Source organism: Bicyclus anynana, chromosome 5 (assembly GCF_947172395.1).
Source record: "Bicyclus anynana chromosome 5, ilBicAnyn1.1, whole genome shotgun sequence".
Taxonomy (NCBI): Eukaryota; Metazoa; Arthropoda; class Insecta; order Lepidoptera; family Nymphalidae; genus Bicyclus; species Bicyclus anynana.
In genome coordinates, this window is record NC_069087.1 from 14900847 (window position 1) to 14923286 (window position 22440).

General features: G+C 35.1%; 4 protein-coding genes across 4 annotated transcripts; 2 read left to right on the forward strand and 2 right to left on the reverse strand.

The window, feature by feature from the left end:
* Positions 1 to 2671: 2671 nt before the first annotated feature.
* On the reverse strand, positions 2672 to 6123 carry LOC112043425 (FGGY carbohydrate kinase domain-containing protein). Its single transcript, XM_024078835.2, has 5 exons — positions 5713 to 6123; positions 5334 to 5556; positions 3916 to 4781; positions 3500 to 3722; positions 2672 to 3321 (listed from the first exon to the last, which is right to left on the reverse strand). The coding sequence occupies exons 2-5, from the start codon at positions 5514 to 5516 to the stop codon at positions 2962 to 2964; spliced, it is 1632 nt and encodes a 543-aa protein (XP_023934603.2). The 5' UTR covers positions 5517 to 5556; positions 5713 to 6123; the 3' UTR covers positions 2672 to 2961.
* A 155-nt stretch (positions 6124 to 6278) lies between these two features.
* Positions 6279 to 7184, forward strand: LOC112043445 (ribonuclease P/MRP protein subunit POP5). The gene is made up of 2 exons (XM_024078855.2): positions 6279 to 6450; positions 6531 to 7184. The coding sequence occupies exons 1-2, from the start codon at positions 6431 to 6433 to the stop codon at positions 6979 to 6981; spliced, it is 471 nt and encodes a 156-aa protein (XP_023934623.1). The 5' UTR covers positions 6279 to 6430; the 3' UTR covers positions 6982 to 7184.
* LOC112043434 (caspase-8) lies at positions 6978 to 9232 on the reverse strand. Its single transcript, XM_024078846.2, has one exon. It carries the CDS (start codon positions 9025 to 9027, stop codon positions 7417 to 7419), a length of 1611 nt encoding a protein of 536 aa, XP_023934614.2. The 5' UTR covers positions 9028 to 9232; the 3' UTR covers positions 6978 to 7416.
* A 1828-nt stretch (positions 9233 to 11060) lies between these two features.
* On the forward strand, positions 11061 to 18804 carry LOC112043455 (mitochondrial translation release factor in rescue). Its single transcript, XM_024078865.2, has 3 exons — positions 11061 to 11073; positions 11619 to 11870; positions 18533 to 18804. The coding sequence occupies exons 2-3, from the start codon at positions 11660 to 11662 to the stop codon at positions 18751 to 18753; spliced, it is 432 nt and encodes a 143-aa protein (XP_023934633.1). The 5' UTR covers positions 11061 to 11073; positions 11619 to 11659; the 3' UTR covers positions 18754 to 18804.
* Positions 18805 to 22440: the final 3636 nt, after the last annotated feature.

Genomic DNA, 22440 nt, shown 5'->3' on the forward strand with positions numbered 1-22440 from the left:
GTAGAGACAATGTTTTTCCTTCACCGTATGAGACATGTAATATACATTTAAATTCATAAAATGCATATAACTGAAATGATTTGGAGGTGCATGTTTCAGACAGCATTTGAACCTACACCCTCTGAATAGAAGGCAGAGGTCATATCTACTGGGCTATATGGATTTTGACCTACTCCTAATTTATCTATACTAATATTATAAACAGGAAAAATTTGTTTGTTTGTTTTGAATAGGATCTGTAACTACTGAACTGATTTGAAAAATTCTATCACTGTTGGGAACCTACACCATCATAATAAAAGGCAGAGGTCATACCCACTGGGCTAATTGGTTTTATATCTACTCCTAATTTATAATTAATAATAGAAACAGGAAAGATTTGTTTGTTTGTATGTTTTGAATAGGCTTTGGAACTACTGAACCAATTAAAAAAATTCTTTCACTGTTGGGAAGCTACACTATCCCCGAGCTCTATAGGCTATATTTTATCCCCATATTCTTACGGAAATGGGAACCACACAGGGTGAAACCGCGGCGTCTTCATGAACAAAAAATTATTGATATTGAACAAAGGTACGTACCTGATAACATCCCGTTTCATAGAATCGAAGTGCTGCTAGAATGTATAATACTAGCGGTATTGGTATTCCTCTCTTGGTCTTCTGTGTTCATTCTTCATCAAACAGAGGCATATTATGCCTAATATGAGAATCTTTCGTACATTCCATATCGCCATAGTATTATACTGGGTTTACGCAATTGCGAATATATATCTTGGGCACTGATATAACTCGCTATTTATAACTTCACTTATAACGATCCGAACGTCCACTTTCTAATAAATAAATCACGAATAACAACAAAAAAAAATGCTAGGGGATGGTTTGGCTGACAAATATCGGTAATTCAGCAGTCAGCCGCCAGCTCCTGTCAAATGAGGGGTTTCTTTTGTCTATGAAACGCGTAGGGGTTGAATTCGACACATAGCGGCTGAATAATCCCCTTAGGGGCCCCCTACTACGACTATGAATTCCACCGTATGAATTCCACCGTAAAAGTTACATTTTATTTGAAAGTATTTATACCCTAGACAGGTAATAAAAACAACATCTAAAAAGAATCGATTCTTCTGACGGAACAGCAAAACATCAATCGATAGTAATCGAATATTTTGTCTACTCTATGCGATGTGTTTGATAATCTTTTTTTTTTATTATTGTAGAAACTAAAATGACAATTAGAAACGTCAAATAATGTGACCAGCATCCAGCTTATAAAGAATATTGATGTCCTAACGATTATGATTCGATTAAAATCAATAAAAAAAATACAATGATATATAAGAAATGAAATAAATGTACAAAATGTGTAATTAGAACTTGCTCAAATCATATAGCATACAATATAAAAATAATTTACCTAAGAAATTCAAATATTTTTCCTTCCTTAAAATAATGATAGTTCTGACACATTTTGTTAGATAATGAGACATGACGTCATTTTGTGTCTCTGTTGGCATTCGATACTAACAATCGAATGAATCACAATTGCGTATACCTTAGTACCATGCTCAATGACAGCAGAGTTTCTCAACAGGTGGGCCTGAAAATGAACTTGTCCAAAACAAAAATAATGTTTAATGGTCACCTATCGCTCCAGCCAGTTAAAGTTGAGAACGTTGCACTCGAAATTGTTGACGAATACGTATAGGTAAATACATGTGGTCCAGCTAGGTATGTCCAATTTCGAAAAAGATGTGAACTGCCGAATCCAACTCGGTTGAGCCGCAGTCGGAAAAATTCTGTGTGTCTGAAGACAAAAGTCTTCGAACAATGCATGTTGCCAGTGATGATCAGTGGATCCGAGACTTGGTCGCTAACTATAGGCCTCTTACTAGGCTCAGAGACACACGGCGGGCGATGGAACGAGCTATGCTAAGAGTATCTCTGTGTGATCAAATCAGAAATAAGGGATCCGCAGAAGAACCAAAGTCACCGACATAGCTCAACTCAACGTGTCGCGAAGCTGAAGTGACAATGAGCGGGGCACATAGTTCGAAGAGCCGATGGTCATTAGGGTCCCAAGGGATGCTGGGATGGCGAATCCGCACTAGGAAACAGTGTTGGTCAACCCCCCACCAGATGGGCTAAGGACATCAAGCGAGTCATAGATATTCGCTGGATGCAGGCGGCTTAGAATCGTGATGTTTGGTCCTGGAAGTCCCTACAAAAGGCCTATGTCCTGCAGTGACGGTCCGTCGGCTGATATGATGATGATGAATATACCTATATTAATTATATGTTTTTTACACATTATAAATTAACAATTTACTGTAAAGTATCCAATTATTAATATTTTGCGAGAAATGCTTTTCATTGTAATTGAATTACAAATATATTTTATTTAATGGGTTGATAAAATCGTGAACTAGTTAAATATTTTCATCAATAATAATTATTTCAATAAAATCTAAATTATTATATATTTTTTTTGGTCCAAATCTAACAAATCAATAGCAATCATCTAATTCCTGACTATCGATTTTATGACGTCCCTATTTACTGCTAAAAATCAAACAACACATGAAACGTCATCTTTGTCTCTGATCTGATCGGTAGGTTGAAAATATTATGTCTAAGAAGTCGGTTATATTTTTTTTAATAAAAAAATCTTTAATTAGTCATAATATAATCAGATAAAGTCATAATTATTTTTTGTAAACTTCCTACTCATCATTATATGTAGCAATTTTTGTTTTTTATTTAACCAAAATATACTTACCCATTATCTTAACTTCTAAAACCATATTATTATTAAGTTTATCGTATCTAGGATTATTTCTAGGGTGGGCCTGGCCCCCGACATTAAGTCTATTATTAGTATCATAATAAAATTCCATAATCCACATTGGTAACCCAGAATCCTAGGGTGGGCACAGGTCCATTCTATACGCCTAGGAGTTTAGCTAGTCATAATATTCCTGTATAATATTTGATCTTGAAACATTTTAAGGAACACTTCATACTTTTTATCATGGAATGATTTAACACTTGGATTCGCATGGACCACATCTGCAGTTCCTCCCATACTTTGTATAGCTGTTTGAACGCTGTTAAAGTAACGCGAAGCGCAAGCTCCAAGTATGGCTGACCCGACCAAAACAGAATCTTTTTCATGTGGCTTTAATATAGGCAAGCCAACTGAGTCAGCTTGTATCTGGATAAATAGTGGATCTTTTGTGATTCCCCCACATATAGGAAGAGATTTGAATGGTGCATATCCCGCAGTCAGCAATGCATCTATTATGTGTCTCGTACCATACTGCAAAATTACAAATATTTAATTAAAAACTACAAATACTATAATTATACTACAGCCTTTCTTGATGAATACCGTTTACCAATAGAGACATTACTTATTTTATTACTTAAAGTTTATATCTGATAATAGCTAAAGTTTTTATTAAATAAAAAATACTTAAGTGAAAATTAAATCTTACCGCCAGTGCCTGCATAGTGGCAAGGTACAGTAGTGCTAGGTTTTCTTCACTACTATTTATTGTCAATCCAACTACCATTCCTGTCATTGTAGGATCAGCCAAAGGTGAGCGATTGCCATGGAAGTCAGGCCACACATGAAAATCTTTAGTCAACAAACTAACATCATGAAGGCATTGATTTTTCGCCATTTGTACCAATAACCCTCTCAAATGATTACGAACCCTATAATAGAAGATGATAGGTAATGGGAAATGTTACATGGAATAGTGTTCTATAGTTATGTTGTTACCACAGTTGATAACTAAACTCACTCTATTAAAAACAGAGCTGATGTATATTTCTAAATATGTTTAAAATTTTCAGTTTAGTTAAACCACACTCGCTCCATTTTATGAAAAAATAATTGATAACTTACTCTCCAGTATTTTTCTGGTCAAGAAGCCTACTTCCAGCGGGATGACTTGATATAACATAATCAAGTAACATACCAGAAGCACTTTGTCCTGCCTCATTTAACCACATGTTAGGGACCATTGCACTAAAGTATGGGCCCCAAATACCTTTGACCATCACGGGTTTTACATTTACAGCCATATGACAAGTGGATGTACCACAAATTAGACCCAATCTTGTTGACATATCACCATCAATATTTTCTCCATGTGCCCCAATCATACCCAAACCTCCAGCATGTGCATCTATGATTGAAGTAGCCACTGGGGTGCCAGCTATTAGGCCAAGAGTTTCTGCTATTTCCTTGGTCAACCCCCCACAATATTCTCCTGGCATCAACACTTTGCTACCAATCCTTTCAAAGTTGTTCATAGCTAAGTCGTCAAGACCAATTTTTCCAAGAAAATCCAAATTCCATCCAACTCTCCCATCAGTGGAACACTCATAATTCCATTTACACACTAATGAACATAATGATCGAGTCATAGAACCTGTAGCTTTCCATGTCAAAAAGTCTGGGAGGTCAAAAAAGTAGCCATATTCAAGCCATTGTTCTGGCATTTGTTTTTTCAACCAGAGCAGTTTTGGCATCTCCATTTCTAAGCTGACCTTACCACCAACATATTTAAGAATTTCATGTCCACAATTATTTATGTAATCAGCTTCTGCCTGAGCCCGGTGATCCATCCACATAATTATATTCTGATTGTTGCTGTTTGAGTGACTCACTGCTTTGGGATTACCATTTTTGTCCAAAGCTACAAGAGAACATGTAGCATCAAAGCCTATCCCCTTTATGTGAGCTGGAGATACATTTTGTATAACATTCTGTAATAAAAAGATTGCAATGAAATTTTATCACAGTATAAAGGAGAATCAAGTTTGTTTTTTATTCTTTACAAGCTAGCCCTTGACTACAATCTCACCTGATGGTAAGCGATGATGCAATCTAAGATGGAAGTGGGCTAACTTGTTAAAGGAGGATGAAAATCCACACCCTTCTCAGTTTCTACACAGCATAGTACCAGAACACTAAATTGCTTGACGGTACATCTTTGCCGGTAAGGTGGTAACTAGCCACGGCCAAAGCCTCCCACCAGCCAGACCTGGACCAATTAGGAAAACCTCAATCGACTCAGCTGGGGATTGAACCAAGGAAACCCACCGCTCATACCACTGTGCCATGGAGGCCGTCAAATCCAGTCAAAGATTAAAGATTGCGGAGCTGTGTGGTGAATCCAAGGTCAGTGTCCTCTAGGCTCTAGGCCAAAAAAAGGCCTAGGCAAAAAAGGCCCAGGATATAGTCTTGTACTCTAGTAGGACAAACATCTATGTCTGATGAGTTTAATGATGATAATATTAAATGTTGAAAATCCGAACCTTAATGACATATTCACAGCAGTTCCATACATCATCTGAAGACTGTTCATAGTAATCTATTTTTGGTTTCCATGTCTGTAATTCCTTGACTGATGATTTAATAACATGTCCATTGCAGTCCACAAGGGCCGCACGTGCACTGCCTGACCCCACATCAACACCGATGAAGTATGTGTTGTTCATGACTCTCAAATATTAGGTACAGTTATTTCCATTTATGTGCCTGTAAAATGTTTAAAGTACTTAATGAGAATGTTTGTAATGATAAACTGTGTAAGTATTTGTACTAACATAATTGTACAATAGATAAACATTTATGTTTATTATACAATTATATAAATACAGTTCTATCATATAGTATGTAACAAACTAAACATACCTGTATATAGTAATTGTTTTTCCTTGAAATTTATTTTCTGTACATCATATCCTTAGATTAGTGTTATAACCATATAACAAAACAGAGTACATGATAATCAATAATAATACTAAGTTATAAAATAATGACCTTGGTTGTAAAATACTTAGATAATAAAAGTCACTTGGGTCTGTATCTGTACATCTCCTGATAACCTCACAGTTCACTATCCTGTCCTTTAAACTTTATCTGAAGCAATGTAATTCAAATAATAATCTTTTTTCATAATAGTATTTTTTAATAGAATCTTAATTCTTTATGTTTTTGATAATTAAAATTAAAAACAAAAGTAATCATAGATTGCTTAAAAACAAACCGCCCTAAACTTGCCAAAACAACATTTTTTCAAAATATATCTCCTTGCCGCCAACATTTGTGACATTGACTTTTACTTTTTTCATTTAAATTATGGTCTAGAAATCAAATTCTTTTTACATTTGGGCACAGACTTCATTTGACTTTTGTGGGCACTGAGTCCAGCACAGCTAATAAAAACATTATTACTGTATTGTATTGTATGTTCCTTGAGCACGTGTAAAACTCTCAATCTATGTGTATTTGATTTTCTTATTTTTTAATAATAATCAAATCATGAAATAAAAACAATTGCTTTTCTACCTTGTGATCCCAAAATACCAAATATATATTTTGTAAGATATTTATTATTGTATCATAAACTATGGTTCGTTTTAAAAACAGGTAGGTAATATAAAAACTATATTTTCACAAAAACATCCTCTTTTTGTATTTATAGTTTTTGATTAATCTAACCTTTTCAGGTATGTAACTATTGAAATCTTGTCTCCAATGATTCCGGATAACAAACCACTGTCATTAAAGTCAAAAATATTCCATGATACACTAGTAGATAAAATACAACAACTGCATGGTGATTTTGGTGTTGCAGCTGTTAAGACAGGACTTATGACAAAATATTGCAATGAAAACACAAGAATAGCAATCATCCGGTCAAGACATGGACCACATAGATTTGTGACAAGCAGTTTACCATTTATCACTAAACTTGGTAAACTAGATGTCAGTTTAAGAACACTTCATGTCGGGGCAACATTGAAGCATAGCTTTAAGTTCATACAAAAACATCAAAGAGCATATTTAGACTCCATGTGGGCAACTCTAAAGACTGATGATGAACGGAAAGCCTTAGAAGCAGCTGTAATGGATTTCACAAAAGCAGATGTTAAAATAAATATTGAAACGTTAGGTTAAAATTGTAAATATTTTATTTCTTACTTTAGGTACTTCATCAAAATATAGACTTTAAACTAGATTACAATAAATATAATTAGGTGACATTGATTTGCCAGTACAACACTTATGTTCAAGATTCCTATATGTACCTCCATATCGACAACAATGTCTACATTGCAGTTTTGTAACTTTGTAATTAAAACACTTGTCTTTCAAAACGATTTTTGTATATTATTTACTGTGTATCTGAAAATTGCACTGTTGATCCCAGTTCCAGTGAACTGTTCAGTTAATTAAAATGTCTCTGTTGCCAAAATTTTATATTTTTCAGTTTTGGTTCTGATTTCACAAGGGCAGAGATGCAGGGGTCTGCCAGTATTATATTAAAGCTAGACCTAAAATCTTGAAAAAATCTAGGTCAAGCTATGATCTTTGTTTTAAAATCTTCAAAGATTATTCATCATGAATATATAACTTTTTAACTAATGTAGATTCACATTTTGGTACCTGAAGCTTGCAGAGATTTGTACACAGATTAGTGACTCTCAATGTTACTTTTGTAAATATGTCATATAAATGTTCCTTTGTTTCTTTTATCATCATAGCACACAAACATTGAATAAACAATGAACCTTTATCAATAATTCTGTATGCTTCATACTCCGGAGCAGTAGCCCAACATATTAGAAAATTAGACTTTCTTAAATAGGAACTTAACTTTGGCCCATCTGCTACTATTTTCTTACTAATTTCTGGCTCTTCATCAACCTGGCAGGCTTGAAGTATCAATACTTTTGGGATCCCATGAAGGTTCTGAGCTTCGTCAGAGTCCAACATATTCTGTATATCTTCGACTTTTATTTTAACTGAATCAGCTGCAAATACATGACCCCTTACTCCGTGTGATAAAATGCAGAGCATAAAGACACTGTCATCAGGTTTGACATCATTTTTTATAACATCTTTGATAAATTTAATAAATTCCTTATGATCTAAGTTGGATTTACTCTTTACTTCAAATTTCAATGATGACATTGTCCGTTCCAAACAATAGAGATCTTTTGTAGAACCTAAACGATCTTCCAGATTAAGTTTTTCTTTTCTGTCTATACTATCCTTTGAAGGGTGAAAAATTTCCTGGTTTATTATACAACAAATACCTAGACGGTTTTTATTTTTAATCACATAGGCATCCTTTTTTATTATTCTAGTGTCCGACTTTAAATTTTGAATGGGTACATCTTCAAAATGCAATTCATTGAGCATCTTAAATATATCATCATAACTTTCCTTTACATTTTCTTGCTGGTTTTTAGAATCACTTGAATTATTTTTAGTTAAGGGGGTACTAGAGACAATAGATTCACTTGAAGTATTGTGACTGTTCACCCGGTTTTGTACTTCTTTGAGAATAGTAGCATATTTACTGAGCCCTCCAAAGTTTTCTATTATAGTTATTAGCTTTTCTAAGTTATATGTTGCAGTATATGCTTTCCTTTCAGTGTTGTATGTTCCTAGTTTAATGAATTTCTGACACATCAGTTCCAAAAACACAGCTTCGCATGATTCATGTTCTGAAACATCTATATTATATGTGGTCAGAGTCCTTTTTAATTTCTGATAATTCTCAGATGTCATTTGTTCGCAAAGATTATACAAAACTTTTTTTACAGGATCTATATAAACATTTACATAAACATTTTCAGGTAAATAGTGCTTCTTCACACTCGTTACATTGAAACCAAGCTTTCTAATAACATTAAACAGTCGACATATGCAGAGAGCTTCCAGGAATTCATATTTCCAAGTTGGACGAGATTGTGCGTAAAGAGCCCAATCATAGAGCAAGTTCATATTATTACTCTCCATATCTTTAGATACCCTTTGATAAACGATCAATCGTTGGAGCGCCGTGTCTGGTACTTCGTACAACAGAAATACCAATGAAGTCATGTCGTGAGGATCAACATCATTTTGTACTTTCAAAATAGTTTCAAGATTCACAGAATTGACATTTTCAAATAAATTATCCAAAGATTTAACTTCTGCATCTGAACGTAACATTATGCGACAAATCTGATTTTATTTACCAAACCAAACACAACACGCAAAGATCTCTGGAAATTCTGGAATTAGAATCTATCAAACAGCAAACACTCAAAAAACAAAAAGTACGTTCCGAAGCCGAACAATAACAATATTATAATTTATAAGTTCATAGATCGTAAACATAATATTATGTTAAAATTATATTATGAATCTATGATATTGAACTTAAAATGTTGTCATTCACATTATAAAGAATTTGTCACTTAATTACTATTTTTGTATTTTTACATAAAATAGTTTTTTAATCAGTACGTCTATTTAAAATATTCAATTAGATTTAGAAACAACATTAATGTTTTATTGGTTAAAGTAGAGAATGGGAAGTTGGATTGATTCCGAACGTAACTGATTAGAATAAAGATTTCACTTGTGGTTACGTCATTGTTTATAAATGGAACACGGGGAAGTCCCTGTGATTTAAGGACGAAACTGCACTAGCTACAGCAGCGTTGAAAGGCGCTTTGCGACATTAAAACGGCTGAAGTAATATTTATTTCCATCTATCTTACACACAACATAATATTAAAGTGGTACTGCGGCGGAGCAACACGCTGCTTTGTGTCATTGTTATGAAATTAACTTATTTTATGTACTGTCATAGTGGGCTTCAAACAGTTCTTGGATGTTAAAATCCCCGGCTGGGCCGTTTGAGGTTTTCTTAATTGGTCCAGGTCTAGCTGGTGGAAGGCTTCGGCCGTGGCTAGTTATCATCTATCGGCAAAGATGTACCGCCAAGCGATTTAGATTCAACATCTATTCCATCAAGGGAAGGTGACTGTTGAAAGTGATGACAATACTAGACTAGACACTGATACTATATCAGGAAAAAATAAAGAAAAGTTCATTTTATTTAGAATACACATCGCACTTAAAGAAGGAACCTATGTTTAAAAATTAAAGCTAAAACCTCACTTGAGAGTTGTTATTGATAATAGTAAATGCTTGTTAAACAATTAAATAGACAAAATAATTGTTACTACTCTCAGACCAATTATTGTATAGGACCTGCCTCGCTAGACGTTACTTTTCTGTCAAAGTATATGATCAACGATCTAATGTGATTATAAAAACTGTCTCTATAGAATCGATGTTAAATAGTTGTAATCGTGTTCGTCAGTTAAAGTAAAAATACCTTTTTGTTAATTGAATTGTGTAAAAACGGGCAAAAACTTGTAGTTTAGTTTTTGATATATACCAAATCTAAGCTCGTTTTTCTCAGAAAATGACAGACAATTTTGTTCGTGATTATGAGTACGGTACAGGTCCTTCTATAATTGGTCTGAGTTACGACTTTTACTGGAATGAGTTAGATATCCTCACTCACTCCTTTTTTTATTTTTCGTACAAGAGTATTGTGTACTGCAGAATTGTAGATCACGTCATCTTGCTTGTTCCAACTTATTTATAAGTTAGAATAGAATTAGCATGTAATTATCAAATAGTTGTTTTTTTTCTCTCATTGAAAAATAAAAGTTTTTTAGTTACAGACTAAAACAGTACCAACTACCAGTGTCAGTTCTAAATAATATTTTTCTGTGGCAACGATAGACTGACAATCACAATAACTGTCACTGTCATTTGTCATTATTTGACAAATGACAGTGACAGTTATTGTCTAGTCTATAGTGATCTGTGGTCATTGTCAAGTCAAGAATTTAGATTAGTAGAATTTTAAGAATGTAAAATTTCAATAGTTTTTTAACAAGTTTCAAGACAAGATTTTCAATATAATACAAGAAGTTAGAACATAGAAGATCGGTGTGACTATGATAATTATGATATAATGGTATTCAAATTTAAACTAGTTAAAACTTGAGAATTTTATAGATTAAGAACATGTCTGTCTCTAGAGCAGAGGTACTGAAACTGTATAAAAATTTATTAATTTACTCTAAATCATTGAAACTCACTGACGTCGCTTACTACAAGAGAAGAATTTCTAGCGAATTTAAACGAAACAAGGCTTTGGACAAGCCTGAAGATATCACCCACGCTTTCAAGGTTGGTTGTTATTCTTGATGGTACTCGCAATCTCATTGGCTCTTGGTTTGAATATTATAAATATTCAATAAAAAAAATATTGTTACTGAACTTATTTAATCAGGTTGAATATAGTGGCTTTTATGGGCAGTCTTTTTGGATGTTTGTAAGATGACAGACCAAGCATCAAAATGAGTATGTGTGTGTAATTGCAATATCGTGTGGGCTGTAATTTTTAATTACTATATCGATTATCGTATAACTTACGATATCGTAACGTTTAAAGAAATGGTCCAAGCATAATCACATTAGACCATATACAGTCGGCGCGACCATGGCTCCACTGTGTCCATTTTTATGTAGTCAGGTTATTTTTTTTTATTTGTAAAAATAATAAAAATGTGGTTAAAAGTTCAATTTTTATTTATCAACATACATGAACTATCAAATAAATGTAGATATATAAAAATCTCACTCAAATTTGTAGAAAAATATAATCATATTTCATATTTTAATGTCTCTGGGTTGTGTGTTAATATTTAATGTTTGTTTTTGTATTTTTTCAGAAAGGAGAAGCATTGCTGCAAAGGGGTTCCATAATCTAAAGATGTTAAGCTTAAAGTATTTCTGTAGACTCCAAAGAAGCTTAGCACCAATACTAAGCACACATATTGCATCAAAACACACAGTAGATTATTCTCAACTGCCCAAAATCAATGAGTCTGATTTAGCTGAACAGTTTGTAAGAGGCAGCGGTCCAGGTGGATCAGCAGTGAATAAAAATGCTAACTGTGTTGTGCTTACACACATCCCAACAGGTATTTTTTTATTATAATTCACTAAAGTGTTTTTCAGATGGCATGGGTACGGTGACAGTTTGTTTCACTCCTGAAAGTTTTCTGTAATCATTGACCTCATATAATAAAAAGGATGCACAATTTCACTTAAAAACTGGTCAATTTTGCTTTGACAGTTTAGTTTAGAATTATTGGTAAAGAAAATTATATCTATATTTAAAGGCCTTTAAATTATATTATAGCTGAACATTCAATAAAATCCCAAATTCAAAACAAAGGACATGGCCGATTTTTGTATGAGTTACTAATTTCAATTTACACAAATGATATTTGGTATTTTATGATGCTAAAAAATGGTATATTAAATTACTATAAATATTAAACTCGCAGAAGTTGTCATTACAACAGACTAGACTTAAACATGTCATGTTTATTTCGCGCGAAACGTCCGCTTCTATGTACTATGTTGCATTGCAAAATGGTGAACCGCGCTGGCTCGCTGACCGCTGACCGTCGTAGGCTCGTCTTCCAAATAATGACGAGCTGTAGGTATTGCAAGATTTATAAGTAAGAATAATTATTTATTTATAGTATAAATAAATTATTATTCTGATAGTAAAGCACTTATGACGCTTCACAATATCATACAGATGTTGAGAATTATTACGGTAACCTGACATGGATTAAGTAATAGTAGGCCACATTTTTATCGAATTATTTAGAATCGTACACCGAGAAAAATATAGATAAATATCCACCGCTGAAAATGTGACCTACTAAAACCACTAAAATGTATATACAAAATAGGCCTGAAGTTCTGATCTGGTGGTAGATCTCCTATCGTTAGTAGTGGCTAATTATTGAGACGACGAGACGTATCCCCAAGCGATTTAGCGGTGTAGTACGTTACCTACCTGTGGATGTGGCAAAAAGTTAGGTACATCTTCGTTTATTATTATCTATAACGCCTACCTACAAATAATTGTTACATGTTTAGCAGTACAGTGCTAAAATACCTATGAGCTTGTTTAAATCAGATTATTTTTTAAAAGGTTTTATAGTGCTTCATTAATAACATGAATTGGTTGCTCTCTATATGTCTAACCAGACATATAAACATATAAAAAAATTGATGTGTATGTAGTTATTTACACGATACTACACCTAAGTCCTTTAGGCATGGTATGGATTTTATTTTGATTATTAGCTGACGCCGCGCGGTTTCACCCACCTGGTTCCCGTTCCCGTAAGAATACGGGGATTATATATATGCCATAACCTTCCTCGATAAATGGGCTATCTAACACTGAAAGAATTTTTCAAATCGGACCAGTAATTCTTAAAATTAGCGCGAGTATTCTTTGGACAGAAGCATTGGATGTGGACGAATACATATTGCAATCTTTTTATTTTTAAATAAAAACTGAGAAGTTCAGAGAGGTTAAGAATTATGTGTTAATTCATCTTTCTATTTTTATTATATAAATACACTTGCTAAGTACGTGTAAACGCAATGTCATTTTTCGGCCATGTCCTTTAACCTGGATCAAGTTTAAGGATGAATTCGCAAATGAATACTTGAATTGAGGGCCAAGAATTTGTATTTTGCACTCATTGAGTGGGGATGCTTTTTGGTTGCTGATTGTGCTTCCACTTTTTAATAGGAGAGTGATGGCCGCATATCACAATAATAATACATATAATGAACGTCATAAGGCAACTGTCACTGTACCCATGCTATTTGAAAAACGCTTTAGTGGGTGTATTTGTTCACAAGTTAGTCGGTGTAAGCTTTCATCCCTATTTTAACCCCATATTACATCTTAATGTTTATCTATACTATATTACTATAATATAAAATATTATAAAGAGGAAAGATTTGATTGTTTGTTTGTTTGCATTGGCTCTGAAACTACTGAACCAATTTGAATAATTATTTCACTGTTAGGAATCTACGCTTTCCCTCACTATGAGTGCTATAGGCTATATTTTATCCCCATATTCCTGTGGAAACGGGAAATACGCAAGTGAAATCGCGCAGCATGCGCTAGTATATATAACTTGAAATATGAGACAGAAAATTATCATCATTAGGTGCCTTCTTCCAGCTGAAGTTTGGCGGTCATGTGTAGAAAACTCTTCCGGTCTTTTGCAGTATTTTTAAGCTGTGTATATGTTAACTTGGTCCACTCTTTGACATCATCTATCCACTTTTTCCGCTGTCTTCCTGGAGCACGTTTTCCGGGTATCTTACCTTCTAGGATCAACCTAGGAAACTCATAGAGGGATCCCCGTTGCAGATGCCCGAAAAATGCGATTTTCCTCCTCTTAATGGTTGTCATGAGGCTTCGGTTACAATTGGCTCTTTTTAAAACTTGATCATTCGAGACGAAGTCTTTCCAGGAAATTTTAAACATTTTCCTTAGCCCCCACATCTCAAAAGCTTGCAACCGTCGACAACACTCTTTTTTTTAGGACCCATGTCTCGCACCCATATAAAAGAGTGGACCAAACATAACATTTAAGAACGCGATATCTTGTAGGGAAAGGAATCTTGGGGTCACATAAGGCTTTGGACATTTTATAAAATGCAGCCTTTCCTTGTCCAATTCTGCATTTTATTTCTTCTTGATGGTCCAAGTCAGATGTGAAGTATCGGCCCAAGTATTTAAATTTATTAACTGCTGGGAGCATCTGTCTACGTAGATATATTTTGGGAAGTGGAACCTCAGTTTTCGCTATAACCATTGCTTTGGTTTTACTAATATTAATATTCAGTCCCATTAGATCACCAGCATTAGCCACATGCTCTAATAAAATCTGCAACCCGCTTTCTGAATTAGCTATAAGCACAGTATCATCCGCGTATCTGATATTGTTGACTCGTTGTCCGTTAACATTTATTCCCTCAGGATGATTCCTTAATAAGTCGGTAAGGATGTCCTCCGAATAAAGATTGAAGAGTAATGGGGATAGTATGCATCCTTGTCGGACTCCTCTCTTAATCGGTCTCCATTCGGATAGCTTACCTTCAATTTAAATGGCAGCTTCCTGGTACCAATAGAGATTCCCGATTAGTCTGCGGTCTTTTTCATCTAGTCCTTTTCTATCGAGAATCTCCATCAACTTATGATGCTGGACACGATCAAACGCTTTCTCGTAGTCTATAAAACATAAATAGACACACTGCTGGTGTTCAATTGCCCGTTCCGCAAGACAATTAAGTGCAAAGATGGCCTCCAGAGTTCCTATACCAGGTCTGAAGCCAAATTGTTCAGAACTTAAGCCTTCTAAGCATTTACTTTTAACGCGGTTGTAGATAATTTTCAACAATACCTTCATTGTATGACTCATCAAGCTTATAGTACGGTAGTCCTCACACTTTACTGCCTTTGATTTTTTAGGTATAGGTACAAATGCAGAACGAAGCAAGTCTTTTGGGATAACCCCGGAGTCATAAATTATATTAAACAGTGTAACCATTTTGTTTTTCATCCTGTTTCCCATGTGCTTTAAAAGTTCTGTAGGAATTCCATCTTCTCCGGTAGCTTTGCCTGATTTCATATATGCAAGTGCATAATCTAGCTCTTTTAACAAAATTGGTGGTCCTGACAATGACAATGGTGAACTAAAATCATGCTGAGCGGGTCTGCAATCGTGAAAAAGATTCTGTATGTATTCTTCCCATCTATTAAGTTTGTCTTCTAATGTAATTAAAAGATTACCTTTCAAATCCAAAATGGTACTAGGGCTAGAGGGTTTTATACCTGAAGACAGTCTTTTTAAGGCCTTGTGTAATTCACCATACTGATGTGTGGCTTCTAGATGTTCGATTATTTGGCACTGAGTTATTAAATCCCTCTCTTTTGCTTCACGAATTTTAAGCTCAAGCTTGCTATTAATTTGCTTATAAGTGTCTGCGCATAACTTATTCTGTTTACGCTCATCGAAAAGTTTTAAAATTTCTTCCGTTATCCAAGGTTTTCTGCTTACATACTCCCTATAACCAAGTGTTTGTTCAGCCGAATTTAACAAAGTCTCCTTAATATTACTCCATAAGGTCTCAACACACTCTGTCTGTATAGTATCTGTTGTGTGACGAAGTTATCGTCAGTTTGCTTCGAGAATTGTTCTTTGATTCTGTCGTCTGTCAACCTAAGAATATCAAGGACTTTATTACTACTATTACGTTTTTGCACTTTCTTTAGTTTTAGCCTAATTTTACAAGTAAGTGGATTGTGATCCGAGTGGATATCAACCCCTGGATATGTTTTAACGCTAGTAATGGCATTGCGATATCGCTGATTTACACATATGTAGTCAATTTGGTTTCTTATAATTTTACCATCTGTGTGTGCTGGGGATTGCCACGTATATAAACGCCTCTTTGGTAGTTTAAACCAAGTATTCATTACGGTTAAAGTATGCTCTGTACAGAACTCTATTAGGCGGTCACCCCTCTCGTTTCTCTCACCGAGTCCATATTGACCGACGATGTTGTGCACAAGAGTCTCTCCAACTTTGGCGTTAAAATCGCCCATCACTATAATAATCTCATGTTTTTTAACAAGTTTAAGTATCGCGTTAATATCCTCGTAAAATTTTTCACACTCATCTTGAGTGCTTTCAGCTGTTGGTGCATACACTTGAATAAGGTTAGTCCTTATCGGCTTAGTATTCAATTGTAATAACATTACCCTGTCAGAATACGAAATATATCCTGTTACACAAGACTTAACCCTCTTGTTTACAATAAAACCGACGCCCTTTTCATGCTTTTGGCCCCCTGAATAATAGAAGTGAGTATTCTCGTAACTTGGTATATCTCCGCCGTCTATCCATCTCACTTCGCTCATTCCCAAAATATCCCATTGATGTTTTCCCATTTCGATAATTGCATTCTCTAGTTTACCATCTTGGTATAACGTTCGCACGTTCAAAGTTGTTACCTTTAACTCGCCATGGTCGTTGTTTTTAAATCGGAAATCCCGCCCGGAGATTGTCACCCTCGATTGCCGGGCACTGAGGGTATTTGTTGTTTTCTCACTCATGATTTTACTAGGGAATGATAATGTGGTAGTTTCCCGTTGCTTTCCACATCGCAGTGTTGTGACCAGTAGTCAATTTCTAGACCTGCTCACAGCTGACTTGGGGTGAAACCGGTTCCAGATGCATTCTGTTGCGCTTTCCTTCCCTACTATAGAGGACTGCTGCCTCCCCATAGTGCAGTAGCTCCACTCAGAGCTATAGACGCCAAACGGTATCTTAAGCTGCTGCCCCGCGACCGACAGCACCTAGCCAACGCCTTCATTATAGCGGCGGCGTTTATTCGCCACTGTCATCCATTATCATTGAGTTTAGCGTTGTTTTACGAGTATCCCAGCCACGGGCACCCCAACGCCTCTCCAATGGACCGCCCCGTTGTCCGCGACTGCTTATTCAATATATTCGCAGCTAACCCTCATATCTGAGGGCCGTTCGCTATCCGCAACCTGCGACGCGTGTGGTGGCAATGGGCTTTGCCTCTGGGAACTGATCACCCAGAACCACAGAAAATTATATCCTTATTAAACTCTGAAATTTGGAAATTTTTAGATTTGTGTAGCCGACGCCCTGCATTTTTGTCAAAGACACTCACAAATAACGTGGCTTTCTAAAGTGATAAAAGAATCTTCAAAATCCAGAGATTACTACTACAACACCACACACTTTGTCTTTTTATATATTGTAGATGTATTAATTAAAATATTTTGGGAAATTAAAGAATTTCATAGTTGTTTTACTCCAAGTTCTACTATCTCTATACTATTCGTCTCTATTTCTCATCATCCATCATACATCATCATCATCATCATCATCATCATCATCATCACAGCGGGGTACCATCTCGAGGGTTAGGTGCCATATCAGTGTCTTGCCTGCTTTCGACGTTCGTCTGTATCGTGAATTGCAATTGTCAATATAGTGTCCCACCGACGGTTTCAGTTTCGACCAGGGTTCGGTGAAATAACCGGTTTCGGCTTAGTATCCGTTTCGGCAGAGAACCTGTCGAAACTACCGCCGAAACCGAAATTGTGGCTAAAGCTGAACATTACAGTTTCGGCCGTAAACACTAGTTTGGTGAGACAGTATCAATTACTAATGTGAGATACTCAATTTAAGTATAGCAGCCCCCCCTTGATGCAATCCTGGCTACGCCCATGAGGACATCCCTCATGGGCATTCCAGGATTGCATTTAATGTAGGTAATGCTTACTTTATTATATTTAATGTAGGTAATGTAATTAGGTATATATGTTATCTATACTAATATTATAAAGAGGAAAACTTTGTAAGTTTGTTTGTTTGTTCGTTTGATTGTAATGAATAGGCTCAAAAACTACTGGACCGATTTTAAAAATTTTTTCACCATTCGAAAGCTACATTATCCACAAGTAACATAGGCTAAATTTTATTTTCGTAAAAAATAGGGTTCTGTAAGATATTTGGGTTTTTCGGACACAAGGTGTAAAAAATCAACCAGAAAAGTAGGGTAGGGGTAGGTAGGAGTAGGGTAGAGGTAGTAGGGGTAGGGTAGGGGTAGTTGTAAGTTTACATGAAGTTTCACGCGGACGAAGTCGCGGGCGTCGGCTAGTGGAGATATAGATTATGTCTGTACACTTAAATAGTTGTTTTATTTGAAGGTACAGTTATAAAATGCCACATCAGTAGATGCCAAGATGACAACAGGAAGTTGGCACGAGATATGTTGATAGCGAAATTGGACGAATTGCTCAATGGCGAAAACAGTGTGGCAGCACAGAAAAAAAGAATAGATGAACAGAAACACAAGAAGACAGAATATAAAAAGAAGAAAAGAGCGCAACTTAAAGAAGATTGGAAAAAGCGGGAAGGTTTAGCTTAGTGTTGTGTTTGAATAGGTAGTCATATAGATAAATATATTTAGGAAATTGTTTGTTGATTTTAATTTAATTACTTATTATATTTTAAATATCCAAATACCCTCTGCTCTCATTCAAATTGACTCTACATTCTGGTACAACTACTCAGTTGATAATGCGCTTATTATAAAGATATTTTGTAGTTTCTGCCTGCGGCTTCGCTTAAATTAATGTAGATATCAAACGCCTTCTAAATGATATTATTTTATCACTCAAGACCAGAATTAAGATACTTGGATTTTTCAGCGCAAACACGGAATAAGCATTTAAAACTACAATTTGTACCTGCGCAGATTTTTTTTTACTCTTTACAAGTTAGCCCTTTTCTACAATATCACCTGACGGTAAGTAATTAACTGATGATGCAATCAAAGATGGAAGCGGGCTAACTGTTAGGAATAGGATGAAAATCCACACCCTTTTCGATTTTACACGTCATCGTACCGGAACGCTAAATCGCTTGGCGGTACGTCTTTGCCGGTGGAGTGGTAACTAGCCACGGCCGAAGCCTCCAACCAGCCAGACCTGGACCAATTAAGAAAACTTCGGCCCAGCCGAGGATCGAACCCATGATCTTAGTCTTTTAAATCCACCGCGCATATCACTGCGCCACGGAGGCCGTCAAAGAGGATCTCTAACCTACTCGTACTTGCCTTAAAATTTAAAGCAATCATCAAAAGAATGGGCCAGCTAACCTCCTGGCAACATGCAGAATCGTAATAATCGTAATAAACAATGCAGTCCTCAAATTATGCACACTCAATACGTAACAATGCCTGGTCTATCTAGATAATTGGATGGTGCATCTACTATTGATCTTGATTACGTGACATTATCTCGAAAATTTTCAGCAAAATAAAGAATTTCACCAAACTTTCATAATTATAAATGCTACAAGTTTATAGAGTTTTAAATAGGATATTAAGATAAGCAAATAAGTACAGGTATATAATAAAGCTATTTTTATTAAACCTATAGGTATAGGTAGCTAACGTTAAAGTAAAGTTAATTAACAAAAGAAAGTTCCGAAAATTGTTAGATACCAAACCTAAGACCCTTCACCCTTTGTTTGAAAGATGCTTTGTTCTAAAGATTATAAATATACCTATACCTTCTAGTTCCTACTACTTCCTTCTGAAGATTGTGTTAAACCCACCACCAATGTTACCGGACCGGTTCGCTAGATAATAATAGTTTTTATAAATAACTTTTTCTAGCCTTTGACGGCTCTACCTTTTAATGGTTATAGCAATATGGCCAAATCCAATGACGCAGCTATCGATAGCTGCCGATAGAACCCACGCAGAAGACTCTGCGGGCTCGATGAGAAGATTGTCTCTTATTTTTGCTCTGTTCGTATATGTACTAAACTTCCAGCAAATTGTACCATAAAATGCGTTAGATATTAACTTGTACGTTAGTGTTTTGAAACTTTTGTTACTCATTGTGACGCGTCCAAGGTCAAGAGAAATCAAACAAATAAAGTATATCCAAGCGGACTTAAAATACTAAAACTAAAAAACATATTTATTGTAACTATAGGCCTTTGAAGGTATGGAAATATTCGTCAAGATGCTTGAAGTGGCCAAAGCACACGATCCAGAACAGCTTGCGGTTTTATTTGAAGCAAAATGTAAGAGGTACCAACAGTTGTCGTCCAGAGAAGCCTCAAAAATTCCTGCCGAGATTGGATGCATACTAGTGCTTACTACCTAACCTAACCTATACCTATTTTTTTATTTTGACAACAAAAAATAACGTAACCTTATATGCTGTCCTTCATCTGTGAAGTAGTAAATAAGGTGCCTACACAGGCCCTTAACTTATAATTTTCCACATCCGAATTCGATTAAGGGACCCTTTGTAGCAGTTTAAGTCACAATACCTAAGTAAAACTTATGAATAATTCACAGCCCGTTGCTTGTTTGGACGCCATCCTTTATTTTATTATCAATTGAATTTAAATTGTAAATAGATAAGTGAAAACTTATCTCTTTGAGGATTTTTCGGTCTCCGTTACAGCTTATAGCCTTCCTCGATAAATGGGATAAATGAAATATTTTTTCTAATCGGACCAGTAGCTCCTGAGATTAGCGCGTTCAAACAAACAAACTCTTCAGCTTTATAATATTAAGCATTATATTAGGTATAATTAGTAGATTGAATTTTCTTTTTACTTAGGTAGTTTAAAAGTTAGTACCTACACCCATTGATATTTTATACTAGAGATAGGCACTAGTGCATCAAAACTGAGGCGTACAAATTTGCATAATTGTCTTAATTTAGGTAGGCACGTCACCTATCTATAACACCGACAATCTATAGGTACCTAGTTTTGATAAAATTGTAACAGGTCCAATTCTGTACATTGAAGATATTTTGAAAATGTTTGTTGGAGAGCATTTTATATAAATATCGATACTGAAACCTAAACAATCATATTTTTCATTTTTTGTCTGTCTGTCCGTCTTTTTGTTAACTGAGCATCACGCTGAAACTACTGAATGAAACTTGGCCAGAAAATACCAAATTTTTATAATCAAGATATTACAAAAGCTACCCCTAAAGGGTTGAAAAGGAGTTGAAGTTTTCTTTTTACTATAAATCGTCCATGTTCTGAGTTATAATTTTGTAAAATGATTAGTAGACTATTTATTATATTATGGGAATAAAATAGGGGTTGAAAGTTCACATCGATTTTCACGCGGACCGCTATTTTAAAATGTAACAAGGTTTTTTTATTTTTTTTATTATAAAATTGTTAACTTTCAATCACGTTTGCAAACCATTTTAATCTACAACTTTCCTCATTTCGCTTCTTTGCCGTACAATGTTATAATTATCGTTAGCTTTATTGTTAGTCAACAGAGTTTCTAGTTTCCACTTCAGGCACAGTTTCGTTTGCAGTTTGTTCCGGCATGTACACAATTAGTATTTATTTCTTAATGAACAGGTAAACTAGATTTAAATAGGTTTATGTTACCTAGTTACCTACTAGGTAACATAAATCTATTATAAAATGGGACAGAGAAAAGAAGCAAGTTTCATTTTGATGTTTGCCTAATTTCAAAACTGTTGTCGTGAACTATGAACAGACAAACAAACACAATTAAAATGAAATCTTTATTTATTGTTTTGTTATATTTCTCTTTTTTATTATCGCATTTTACATTTTCGGCAATTTATCAATGCAAAGATACTGTTTTTTTTAATTTCTCAAGTTTATTACATGTTCTTTGGATTAACAAAAGGTTTTAAGCTCTTTTGTAATCCATAGAGATAAGACGTCCCTTCTACCTGCAACGGAAAGTATTGGCATTGTCCAGTGCCCCCACTCCTTAAATGCCTGCTGTAGCATGTAATATAATAAAACAGCGTCTTTTGACCGAAAAATAACATTCAAGTCTCGACACTCGAACTGTGCAAACTTTATTCTGTTTATATCTACGTGTAACGTTCCGTACGTTAAATATTACCGGTGCTGTATAGTGAATAACTGTGAAAACAAGGACATAGACTTAGCCTGAGTTTAGTAACGCGCTGTTCAACTATGGAGCTAGATGAGTTCACCATAGACATTAGGAAAGTTTTGTGGATATACAGGGGTTTGAAAAGACACCGCCCAGATATCATGGCAATCATGGACCTTG